The sequence below is a fragment of the Canis lupus genome, chromosome 1 (genome assembly GCF_011100685.1).
Source record: "Canis lupus familiaris isolate Mischka breed German Shepherd chromosome 1, alternate assembly UU_Cfam_GSD_1.0, whole genome shotgun sequence".
Taxonomy (NCBI): Eukaryota; Metazoa; Chordata; class Mammalia; order Carnivora; family Canidae; genus Canis; species Canis lupus.
The window spans coordinates 66,754,992-66,767,468 of NC_049222.1; the positions used below are offsets into that span (position 1 = coordinate 66,754,992).

Consider the following 12,477-nt stretch of genomic DNA (forward strand, 5'->3'; position numbering starts at 1 on the left):
AAAACAGAAATGTGATGTTTACGATACAAGTTCAATAGGTTTCACGAAATACTCCACCAACAGGGATTTGCTTTTGCTGAGGGCTTGGCGTCTGGGTAAAAGAAAAGAGCCACTAAAAAAAAAAAAAAAGAAGAAGAAGAAGAAAAGAAAAGAGCCACTAAGATAGGACTCAGTCTTGGGAGTCACTTCAGAGTGCATACAACTGCATATGCAATTTCATGAAAAAAAAAATCCAATGGAGTTTATCATTTCCAAATAAATATATCTTCGAAAATACATTCACAACATAAGGTAACCTTGAAAACAAGCTCTCTTCTGTTTACCTCGCACATTGTTTTTTTGCTTTTATTTTAGTCTGTATTATTCCTGCCTAAGTTACTCAAAAAACTACTGCGTCCGAGATGTGATTAAAGTAAAAGTGTTTAATTTATGCATTTAAAAATATTTATAGCAATTTCATTTAAAAATATCAATGGCTGCTGTTCTATTTTTCAAATTACACCAGAACCAGGGGGAAAATATTTGAAAGGCAAAGAAATTCCCCCTTAACACTATCTCTTGGGCTGCTTCTTTGCTGATTTATCACTCAGCATTTTATTTTTGCACTTAATATCTCAGATAAACACACTCTACCAAAGCCAAGTAAAGTCATACTCACCTCTCTATTTTATATCAAAAAATAAATATGCAATAGTAAACATGCAGGACAAGCATTTGTCTGTAAAGAGAGTCTGAGTAAATGGATATGTTCTGTTTTTAAAAAAAGAGACACTACTGTTGAAATTTATAGTACTAATTATTTTTGCATTCTAGAATGAGAGTTCACTGTAACAGATAGGATATATCAACCAAGTGCACAGAAAATACAAGTCCCAAGACAGATAGTGCTAATGCAGGAGGCAAGTTAGGAGCCCTCGAGGGCAAAGACCAGGAAAAGTTAAGATTATTTTAAGGCTCTTGCATGAGGTGAAGGGATGAAACAACACAAAGAGGATAGACTCTGAAATAGAAAAGGTCAGATAAACATTTATCGCCATCATCATCTCAGTTACTCTTTCTTCTTTTCCATCCTCAGAGGTTCTCTGTGGGGGATTTCTTTCCCCAAATGTCTGTCATCAATGCTTCCCCAAGTGTCAGATCTTAAAGGTGCCAGGAGAAGACCCCTCCCTTCTGAAGAGCACAAAGGTTTCAAAGCTCTCGAAGTAACGTTTCTTCCTACAGCAGCAGGACTTCATGAAGGGCAGGGACCTTCGATTAACTGTGTCGGAGACTCACCCCTCACAGAGCCTCCTCCCTCTCCCCACTTTATGCTATTTGTGCATTAACCTGTCCTGGCCTTCGAACTACAAGCTTAGTCGTAGTTTCCATGAAATAACTCTTGCAAAAACCTGTCTCTGATTGTTTGTGATGATGAAAGACCACTGTTTCCCCCGGGTTACATAAAAATAGAGGCATTTTTTTCTACTGCAAGGGAGCATAGTGGAAGTAGCAATCAATGTTTTGTGATCAGATGAGACTACCATAAAGATTCTAAGGCTGCATCCTAAGAGGTCACTTTTGTTTGCAGTTGGCAGGATATCAACTGTTTCAATACAAGCAACGAGTTGCAGTAGACTCAACTAATTACCTCCATTCCGCCTCTACTCAACTCTTCTCAGCCCCCTCGTGCCTACTTCATACTCTCAGAGGAAGAAGATAAGCAGATGGATGTGAGCAGGTGCATAGGACCTTGGGCAGCCACTAGCCTTGAGAGCAATTGGTCAACACCCTTGAAGCCAATTAAACTCTTGGTAAATGGTTTCCAAACTCCAGCAGATGGCCTATCGGTCCCAGTTGTGCTGTTCAACATCTATGTGACTTCATATAAGAAACTAAAAACTGGGAGTTAGGGGATTGCTTCTTTCTAGTATATTCTAGTTAACATTTTATGATTTTACTCCCTAACTAGTGTCTTTTCTTCATTATGGAAAGTTTGGCCTGGTTCTGTTTCCTCCACTGATTAGACTGCCACAAAGGGGTGATACTTGTGTGGTTAAAACTCACCAAGGACTTGAATATGTTTTCATTTTACACCCAAGGAAGCAGATGATTAACTGAAGCTGTCACTGTCGTACAAAGCCAAGCTAGGCTACAAACTCAAAGCTCCTACCCACACATGGTGGGCTAATTTTTGCCACTAAGTTTTATTATTGATCTTCTTAGAGGATAAAAAAGTTACCATCACAAAAATCTAATTTTAATGAAACATTTCTGATTTCCAAATATATTTTTGAACTATCTTTTATATTTCTGACACTTTTCTGAACACTATGAAGGTCAATCTCAAATGAATGATTACAGAGCTTCCCTGCCAGAGTATTTTTCATTTTCCTTTATTACGTTTAGAAGCCCCTAGGTTTTTATCTTCCACTCTTGTCCTTATTTCTATTTTTCTCCATTGCCACTCACCTTCCCAAACAGGGAATGCTATCGTAGAGTCCATCTTTTAAATAAAAGGTTATTTTAAAAGCTAATATCCTGAATTCCTTACACTTTGATTGTTGTAGTCTCTAACGAGGGACTGAAGTTTGTCTTTTAAAACTCCAAGGAGAGGGCAGCCCAAGTGGCTCAGCGGTTTAGCGCCGCCTTCAGCCCAGGGTGTGATCCTGGAGTCCAGGGATGAGTCCCACATTGGGCTTCCTGCATGGAACCTGCTTCCTGCATGGAACCTGCTTCTCCCTCTTCCCGTGTCTCTGCCTCTCTCTCTCTCTCTCTCTCTGTGGGTGTCTCTCATGACTAAATAAAATAAAATCTTAAAAAAAAAACTCCAAGGAGAATATGAATTTCCATTCTGGCATGAACATATACCCACATTGTTTGATAATGCTACAAGAGTGTTTCCCCAAATCAGAATGAGAGCCCCGAAGGAAGAAATGGTTATAGGGAAAGGTGTAGGGAAGAGAATCAAGGAAATGCATCTTTACAATGATTCTCCTGAGAACAATCTCGGGTTTCAGACCTTCTTTCCCTAGCCAGATTTTCTGGCTTTTATTTTACAATGGAAGAGGACCCATCTATATGGCTAGTGGATAGACAGTCTACAGGGATTTTCCCCCTTTCTGGACACAGAATGAAATCAGCAAGTTCTTATGCCATTCTTAAATCCAACTTTGCAGATCTTCATGTAAAAAACAGTCACATGATACCACATCACAAAGCATTTCTCTTTTATTCCTGGTAGTCAAATGAAGTTTGTTTTGACTTGAATGTTCTTAATCGTATAAACAAGGAATATGGGAGAAGGCAAGTGAGGTATGAACATGGAGTGGAGTCTAATGGAACCGACAATGAACTTTCTCTTTGCTTGTCTATAAGAAGGTGTTTAATTGCTATGATGTAGGATGAATTGTGTCCCCTCGATTCTCACATGTTGAAGTCATTACCCCAAGTACTACAGAATGTGACTGTTTTTGGAGATAGGGTCTTTACAGAGACAGTCAATCTACAATGTAAAACCTACGATTAGGTAGGTTCTAATCTACAATGACTGGTGTCTGTGGTAGGGGAAATTTGGAGATAGGCATCAATAGGGAGAATGCAATGTGAATATGATGATAGCCATGTATAAGGCCAGAGGAGAGGCCTGGAACAGATCCTGCCTTCATTGGGAGGAAACACTAACTACACCTTGACTTTAGACTTCCAGCTTCCAGAACTGTGAGAAAAGAAATGTCTATTATTTACACCACCCAGTTGGTGGTACTTTGTTATAGCAGCCCTCCCAAACTAACAGAGCTACCTATTCCATTTTTTTTCCTGGAAACTAAGCCTCCATTTTTTGGACACATTTCAACTGTACATTATTGTTTAAGAAACATATTTACATAATCCCATAGTTAATCTCTTAACCTTAGTAAAAAAAAAAATCTGTGCTATTCTTTAAAGACAATGTCCTGGATTTCATGATAAAAGTCATGCTAGCTGCAGAAGATGTTGAGATTCATTAGAATAATATTTTTACAACTGTGTAAACTGAGGAAAGTTAGAAACCTTTTGAGTCACCCAGTTAGTTACTGGTGAAAATAGTCACATGGCTCCCATTTTTCATGTTTTCCTGCCAAGGACACAGCCATTCTTAGGTATTAGCCAAGAATTACATATCATGAAAATGGTTTTGCCCTAAATTGTCATGTTAAAAATGTTTAAAATATAGTAAGTAGAAACTTAGATCACAAAATAGTTTACCCCACTAACACCACTTAACACAAATTCCTGACGTATAGTCTTAATCAGACTTGATATTTTCTCTGTTACATGGTAAATATATTTTTATACCATTTTAAGATAAGCACAGCAATGAAAGGTGCAATATCTTTGGAAAGATATTGGAAAGTCCATGGAAAAGATTAGGATTTTCATTTAAGTTCTGCATATTTAAGCATAGGCAGATGTCCAGAGGACCATGTGTGTATTTGCTAATTTTCAATAATAATTTTCATCAGTTGCACTGTATATTCCCAGGCAGTTTTGAAGAATATTATTTTAATTCAAATTGGTACTTATCACAAAGCTAATTACTTCTTGATCAATCTTTTCTGTTTCTTTTCTCCTTCAATTATTTTGACACTAATTTTGTTCTTTGAGAAAATTTAGGGGAAACATGGTAGAAATTTCAAATACCTGACGTGGAAGAGGACTCTTGACTCTTCTACCCGAAAGGGTAAGAACTAAAGATGAATTGGTCACAGTGACAATGAAATAGATTTCAACTCAAGACAAAGAAGACCTTTAAACAGAGCTATGCTGTTGCAGAACTGGCTACTGCCAAAGATCTTAAAGGTTAGTCATTGATGATGTTCTAAACTTTAAGTCATTTGGGGGTTCTGTCATAAGGAGGGTTCACGCAAAGATTAGATCTGATTCAATTCGATGCGATTCAATCGAATGTTTTTTTGTGGCCTTTTCATCCTAAAAGACTGTGATTCTATGAACTAAGTAGTAATCCCAAGACTAGCTCTTCTTCTTAACATAATGCTTAGTCCTTCATACTCTTGACATCCTTTGTGTTTGGTATAGCTGTGTAGTTTCTTTAACATAAATTTATTTTTAAAGATTTATTTATTTTTTAAAAAGATTTATTTATTTATTTGAGGGGGTTAGGGGCAGATGGAGAGGGAGAAACCCCAGCAGACTCCAGGCTGAGCATGGAGCCTGATGTAGGGCTCGATCTCACAGCCCTGAGATCATGACTGGAGCCAAGAGTTGGCAGCTCAAACGACTGTGCCACTCAGGGGCCCCTCTTTAACATAAATTTAGATGACAGGATGAAACCTCAGTCAGAGCTCATATATATCAAGTTAGAGGCAGAGCTGAGGTCAGTTTTCTTTGTTACTTATTAATTTAGTATGAAATCATGTGTCAGTACTTTGGGTGAGAACAACAAATTATTCTATAATCATTAAAAAAAAAACCACAGAATTATTTTAACAGTCATACAGGTCTGGGGATTCTTTTCTAAAGAACTAAGTATGTATGTAGCATACCACGAGATAATCAAATACTAACCTCCTTCATTTTTTCCAGTTCATTCTGTAAAGCTTGCTTTGCAATCTCAACTTCTATGAGCTGTTGCCTCAGTTTTTCATTTTCATCTTCTGTTGTTGTTCTCTTTTCCTCCACATTTTCCAATTCGTGGTGAAGTCTCACAGATACATCCTTTGCAACCTAAATTAAGGTGTTTTAACAATAATGTGTAATTAATACAATGAATGAGCTAAAGTTATATTCACATTAAAACCTCTAAGAACCAAAAAACCCTCCAAAACTACTAAGAGTCAGTACACAAATAGTTTTCACCATATACCAATAATCTATCTAGATGCTTTACTTGTAAATTTAAATTATTTAACCCTCACAACAATCCCATGATATAGGGACTATTATTGTTGTACTTTATAGATGAGGAAAATAAGTCTCGGAGATATGAAGTAATTAATGTGCTCAAGGTCACACAGCTAACAAGTGGTCAGGTAGTCTGGCTTTCTGTTCCCTTCACCATAGTGTTCAATTGTGTTTATTCATGGGTAGAGACATTTCACATATCTCCTCTAATTCTATAACAAAACTATACATTTCCATTATCACTCAGTTTCAAGACTAGAAAGCAAAGTTTTCATAGATGAGGTATGGGACTTGAATTTTGATCCTACGATGTCATGTGCTTACTTTCAGGAAACATGTCAGTCCTTGAGATTAAGTTTTATTTGTTTTAATTACAGTGTACATTTTTGCCTTTTGCTTTAAGATCATCTTAGAAATTTTAGGGTTTGGAACAACACCCTTTGGTGTAGTATTATGTAGTGGCTCAGGACATAGGCAGTGGTTTTATATGGGGTGTGGAGACAGTCTGGTCACCTATTAGCAGATTTCCAGGGCTGGGGACTGCGCACTGAACTTCTGTAAAAGGTTCAGCTTCTATACAAGATGATGCTATCAATAATCCCAAACTCATAGGTGCCTTATTTATTCTTTTGTCTTGAGCTAACATTTAGATAGATAACTCACTGTTAATACATATAAAAAATGCTTGCCGTGGGGCCTGGGGCATAGTGAGCACACACTCAACAAATGTTAGGAAAGGAAATAAACGGTAATATAATGACTTTCACTAGATGCTTACTCGCAGTTTTCTTTAAAACAAATATAGGATAATTACACTTGATTTTCGTATCTTGATGAAGTTAAAATAATTAAAATGATGTTTGGTTGTCCAAAGGTAATGAAGATAACTTTGGGTTTGCATTGTCAGTGAATCTGCCTACAGTCCATCTGAACTGAACAGACCACACCGACTGGAAAAAAAAAAAGCACTTCAAGGTTACAATTTTTCCACTGGGGGCAAATTCTAAAGGAACAGCTTCACATTAAGAATGAGTTTTTTGGGGGGATCCCTGGGTGGCTCAACGGTTTAGCGCCTGCCTTTGGCCCAGGGTGCGATCCTGGAGTCCCGGGATCGAGTCCGACGTCTGACTCCCTGCATGGAGCCTGCTTCTCCCCCTGTCTGTGTCTCTGCCTCTCTCTCTCTCTATGTATATAATAAATAAATAAATAAATAAATAAATAAATAAATAAATAAAATAAATAAATACTGCACTTGCTTTTTCCTTCTCCCAAAAGAGCAGCAAGTTGGACAGATTTCCCTTCAGGGAGTTAGCAAGGTAGGAGGGAGTCCTGGAAGCAGAGGGTTAGGGGGGCCTTGCAGCCAGACACCTGAACTGGAAGATCTTCCCAAAGCTGTTCCTATTCTGGGCTCCAATTCCTCTCCCTCCAGGAGTCTGCACGGAGCTGCTCTCCCCCAGGCCCTTACTTGGAGGGCAGCGTCTGGAGGCCAGAGAGCAACCAGCGCCAGGGCCTGCGCTACCGGAGTCACCCCAAGAAAGCCCCCGAGCTCGCTCCCGGCAGGGCCTTGCCCCGACACGAGAGCCTTCAGCACGCCCCCCCTTCCCTTTCTCCCGCCCAGAACCTGCTAGTTTGCGCTCAGCGCTGCGAAACTCCGCGTGTTTGCGGGTGAGCAGCGAAGGCCGTTCCCCGCGCAGGTCCCACGGCCGCCCGGCCTCGCGCCCCCCGCGCCCCCCGCGCCCCCCGCGCACCTTGAGGTCCTGCTCCAGGCTGCGCAACAGCTCCCCGTCGATCTCCCCGGTCTGCGCGTAGCGGAGCCTTTTGCGCTCGGCTTTGCGGAGGCGGTACTGCAGGATCCGGCAGTTTTTGTTGGCTCTCTCCAACTCGTGGCGCATTTCCTGCAGTTGACAGGCATCCTCCTCGAAGAAAGTGTCCCTCATCTCGTCCATCTCGGTCCTCAGCTCGTCGATCTCGTTCTGAGGCGGGGACAGGCCGCGGGTCGGAATTACCCTGGCTCCCCACCCCCGGGGGCGCGCACCGCAGACACCCCATCCCGACTCCAGATTCCGTCTTATTGCCCCCCTCCGTAAGGCAGGAGCGACGGAGCTGAATGAAGAAGCAACTGGAAGAACGGGCCTCCCCCAGCTCCCCTACGCTGCCCCTGTCCGTGAAAAAGTGGGACAAGCCATCGTAATTAGAGAAACGAAGGCCCAGGTCTGGATTTAAATGCAAACCTAAGGCTGCTAATCTTGGGCTGCTTTAGATCTAGGAGAGGCCTAGGAGCCACCCCCCGCCCCGCGCGCCCCTTCCCTCCGCAAGGCTCCCTAGCAGGTGCACAGCCCGTCACCCTCGCGGACACGCCCTAACCCTCCCAGGCCCCCGCCTCCCCTCCCCCACGCGCCCCCCCACTTCTCACCTTGAGAGTCTCGTTCTCCTCCCGCAGCTTCTCCATCTCCTCCTGCATCTCCTCCTGCTCCTGGAGCTGCTGCGGGTGCGGCTGCGACGCCGGAGGCGCGGCCGCCTGCATGCCCCCTCCGCCGGCGCTGCCCTCGGCGCTCTGCTGGGGGCCCTCGGCGGCCGCCGCCATCGGGGACACGGCGGGGGCGGCGGGAGGCTCGCAAGGGGCAGGGGCGCCGGCCCCCGGGGAGCCGCGGCCGCCGTTCTTGGCCGCCGCCGCCGCCGCCTGCCGCCCGCTCCTTCTTGAGATGGAACTGGATGAGCTCAGACTGCAGGCATCCTTCCTTCCAGTAGCCCCCCCCGCCGCCGCCGCCGCCGCCCCCCACTGCCCCGCTTCCGGGGTTCCTGCCGCCGGGGCCCGCGGCTCTGCCCGCGGACGCGGATGGAGAAGGGGGGGCCCCCTCCCCGCCGCCGGCGCCCCTCTGCTGAGCGCGCACGCCGCGCCCTCGCCAGCCCCTGGGCGGCGGCGGCTGCGGAGCGCCCCCCTCCCTCTCCCCGGAGCCGCCGCCGGCTCCTCCTCCTTCCGCACCCCCTCCTCCTCCTTCCCCGAGTGGAGGGGGTTCCCCGAGTCTGGCGGACACGGGCTCTAGCTCCCGGGATGGCTCCTCCGACGGGCCAGGCCTCCTACCGCCCACCGGGGCCAGGGTCGCCGCGGGGGCCGCTTCAGCACCAGCCGCGGGGTGGACAGCTCCCGGCGCGGCCCCTTTGGGCGCCAGGGGCGCAGCCTTCTCCGCCCCGCCTCCTCCTCCTCCTCCTCCTCCTCCTCCTCCTCCTCCTCCTCCTCCTCCTCGGCCGCCGGGCGGAGGCCCAGAGCGGCTCCCGGGCTTGCTGCCCTGCTGCTGCTGCTGCTGCTGCTGCTGTTGCAGCTGCAGCTGCCGAACCGAATTGAGCTTCGTGCCGGCCCCCACGGGGGACCGGGTGGTCGCGGTCGTCTGTCGGGCCGAATTGTCCCTGAGTCTGGCAGGTGATTGAGCACGCTGCTGTTTTCGGCTGCTGCCCTCTGGGTGCAGTCGAGCCTCCGTGGCAGAGCTGGCGGCAGAAGCTGTGGCTGCAGCAGGGCCAGCGCCCCCCGTTGGTGGCTGACTCATGGCAGTCTGGGAGGGGTCTACGGATGAGGTTTTGAATGGTCCGTCACCAGATCATCCTCTGCCCTCCGCAAGTCCGCCAACCTTCCTTTCTAATCTGGGCTAGAAACAAAAGGGAAGCACACACATGTCTGCATGGTTACAGAGCAAAGGGTGATTGCCCCATAAAAGAGAAGCCTGGGGTGGGGGGAGGGGAGGAACAAAAAGATGGGAAAAGCGCTCAGTTAGAAGCCTTGAGTTTAGAAATAGGATGCAGAATAGTCGATTCTCATTCTGCCCAGGGAGGCACCATCTCCCTCTCGCTCCATCTCAGGAAAATGATGATGATCCGAAAGCAGCTGAACCTAACATTCTCAAGGTAACAGGTTCTGGCAGTGGTGAGATATGGGTCAGAACGGAATGGATGGGAAGGGAGATTTAAAAGCAAAAGCAAAAACAAACAAAAAAAAAGATGAGGGGATAAAGTCAGGAAGAAGCTTCAGAAGGAAAAGGAGAGGTCCACATGCTGGAGTTGACCACCCTGCTTTTTCAACTTTGGTTTTCCTCCTTATTCAATCCACATTTTAAAGCCTAGTCCAGTAGAGAACGTTTTATTTAATTACTATTCTCAACGAGGGGAAAAGAGTTATGAGGTAGGTTCCTAGAGGAAATCTGCTGTGCATACATGGTCCTTTCCTCAGCTCTAACTCTTAATTGTTGTTCTTGGTATGAGAAATGCACCCATTTTCCTTTAGACTAGGACTACAATAAAAGTAATGAATGACTTTAAGTCAGGTTCAGTTTCAAGAAAGTGATGGTATTCAGAATCATCTATATGGTTTAGTTACTAGTAACCTGAAATCCAAGCTTTGGTAAATAATTTAAAAAAGAATCACATTTGGAGAAGTTTATCTGCACAATTTCTTAAAGTATAGGGTGCTGACTTCTGCACTTATCCAAATTTTATAGTTCTGGTAAGTCATTTCAGTGTTAAGGGTAATTGCCCGGTAGAAAATATTTTCACTCTCAAACACCTTATTACATGGCATATGGCATGGGAAAAGTTTATATGATTGGTTAAGTTGTACTCTTAAAGTGCCCAGTTCCTCCCGTGGAGCCAAATTCTAAGACAGAATGAGCATGCTCCCGGAAACCTGGTGCATCCTCCCGCATGGTGGCAAGATAAGCCTCTATTGTGTATTTTTTCCAAGATAAATCCATCACCAGCTTTTAAAATCCGGAAAGTGGCAAGCCATTGCCTCCTGGGTTCTTCTTCCTCGTGATCCAGCCACCTGGCCAGCCAGCTAGTCAGTTTGGTGCTTTTTTCCTTACAGCTATCATCCCTCCCTAAAGCACTGAAAAGCTATGACTATGCAGAAAGTTGTGCTTTAAAAAAAAAAAAAAAATGCCTCCCATCAGGAGAGGAGATGTTTGCCAGTCATGTCACCAGCATTATTCCTGTTACTGTGTATTTTTAAGTATCATAACTTAGTGAACATGCAGCAAGCCAGCCCTCATTTTATGAAGAAATACTCCCGGAAGCGTCCTTCTCCACCTGCCTTTGTCTTTTCAGGATCTCCCTCCGACTCAGTTTGAAAAATACTAGTAAACAAAGAAGCCACTAAGGGGGGAAAGTCATTCACCAACTTATTTTCTGCACGTTCTCCAGAGCCACACGCGCCTAGGACTCGTGGCCTAGTTGCACAGCCTGGGTCACACCAGCGTGGACCGCCTAAGCCAGCTGCATCGCCAATGCAACCTTAGTTTTGGTTTGAATCAGGCATAAGCACTCCGGAGCTGAGAACACCTGACACCGTTTGCCCCGGCCCCCAGGCAGCTGTACCCCAGGAGTCCAAGGGACCGGGGCTGTCACGTGGTTCTCACAAAGTGACAGGATGCTGGGCCCCTTCAAGGCATCCCCCGTAGGACCCGCCAGGCCAAGCAACCCCGCACGGACACAGAGCAACCATTTCGACCTCCCGCTCCACCTGCCCACCGACCCTCCCCACGGCGCACACCCTCCCTCTAGGAATCCCGAAGAACTGCTCACTTCTCGGCGGACGCGGCGATTGCAAGTTGGTGCAAGTCAGCAGCGCTTCCCTCCGGATCCGCCGGCGGCCTCGGGCTTCCCCTTGACGTCTCGGAAAGGCAAGGAGGAGTGTGACTCCGGAGGAGGGCGAGCGACTCTGCGGCCGGCCGAGCAGGACTTGGGGCGCGCTCGGCCTCTCGCCCCAGCTCCGCGCCCACTCGCTTTCTGCAGACAAAGGCGCGAACGTGCAGGCGCTGCGGCCCCCGGGCCTGGGGTACCGAGCGGTGCCCGGCGCTGCCCGGGGTGGGGGGGGCGCGCGCCTGGGGGGCGGACCTCAGGGGAGCAGGTGGGGGCGGGATCGCAGGGGAGCAGGGCGGGGCCGGGGAGGGCCTGGGATGGAGCAGCCGGGCGGCCCCCGGGTACCCGGCCGGGCGCGCGCCTGCGGGGCCGACCTCATCCGCCCGGGCTGGGGATGGGGGGCGGGGGGATCGCAGGGGAGCAGGGAGAGGGGCCTGGGATGGAGCAGCCGCGCGGACCCCGGGTACCCGGCGGGGCGCGCGCCTGCAGGACCGACCTCACCCGCCCGGGCTGGGTCGGGGCGCTGGGGAGCAGGGCGGGGCGGGTCCGGGGAGGGGGAGGGGCCCGGAGGCCGCAGCCACGCCCGAGATGCGGAGGGGCCCCCGCTGGGCCGAGGACTCCCGAAGCGTGGGTCTCGCTCGGCAGAGCTGGGTCCCGGGCGGCTGAGCGCCCTTGGGTGGGGGCGGGGGCGGGGGGTGGCGGGGGCCCGGGAGGGGGGCGTATCCCAGCAGCCGGTTCCGGGCGTGACGCGCGCTCCCGGGGCGGCGGCGGGGAGCGGGCGGGGGGCTGCTCGCCTAGTCTTTGTTCGCTCACTTTGATCCCGGGAGCTGCCCACGCGCCCCCCCGCCCCGCAGCCCGGGCGGAGTCAGCCGGCGCCGCTGCCCCGCCCCCCCCCCCCCCCCCCCGCCCCGCGGACAAAGGGCCTGGCGGGGCCGCTCCGAGGCCGCCCTGCGGGGCTGGGGGCGGCGGTGC

The 12,477-nt window shown here is 48.2% G+C and overlaps 1 protein-coding gene across 1 annotated transcript in view; it reads right to left on the reverse strand.

Annotated features, from left to right (window-relative positions):
• The window catches only part of SOGA3 (SOGA family member 3), a 45,981-nt gene extending 34,254 nt beyond the window's left edge, over positions 1-11,727 (reverse strand). The window contains 5 exon segments of the mRNA XM_038526749.1: positions 5,545-5,703; positions 7,629-7,853; positions 8,294-8,561; positions 8,563-9,521; positions 11,449-11,727. Coding sequence (XP_038382677.1) covers positions 5,545-5,703; positions 7,629-7,853; positions 8,294-8,561; positions 8,563-9,422 — 1,512 coding nt within the window. The 5' untranslated portion in view covers positions 9,423-9,521; positions 11,449-11,727.
• Positions 11,728-12,477: the final 750 nt, after the last annotated feature.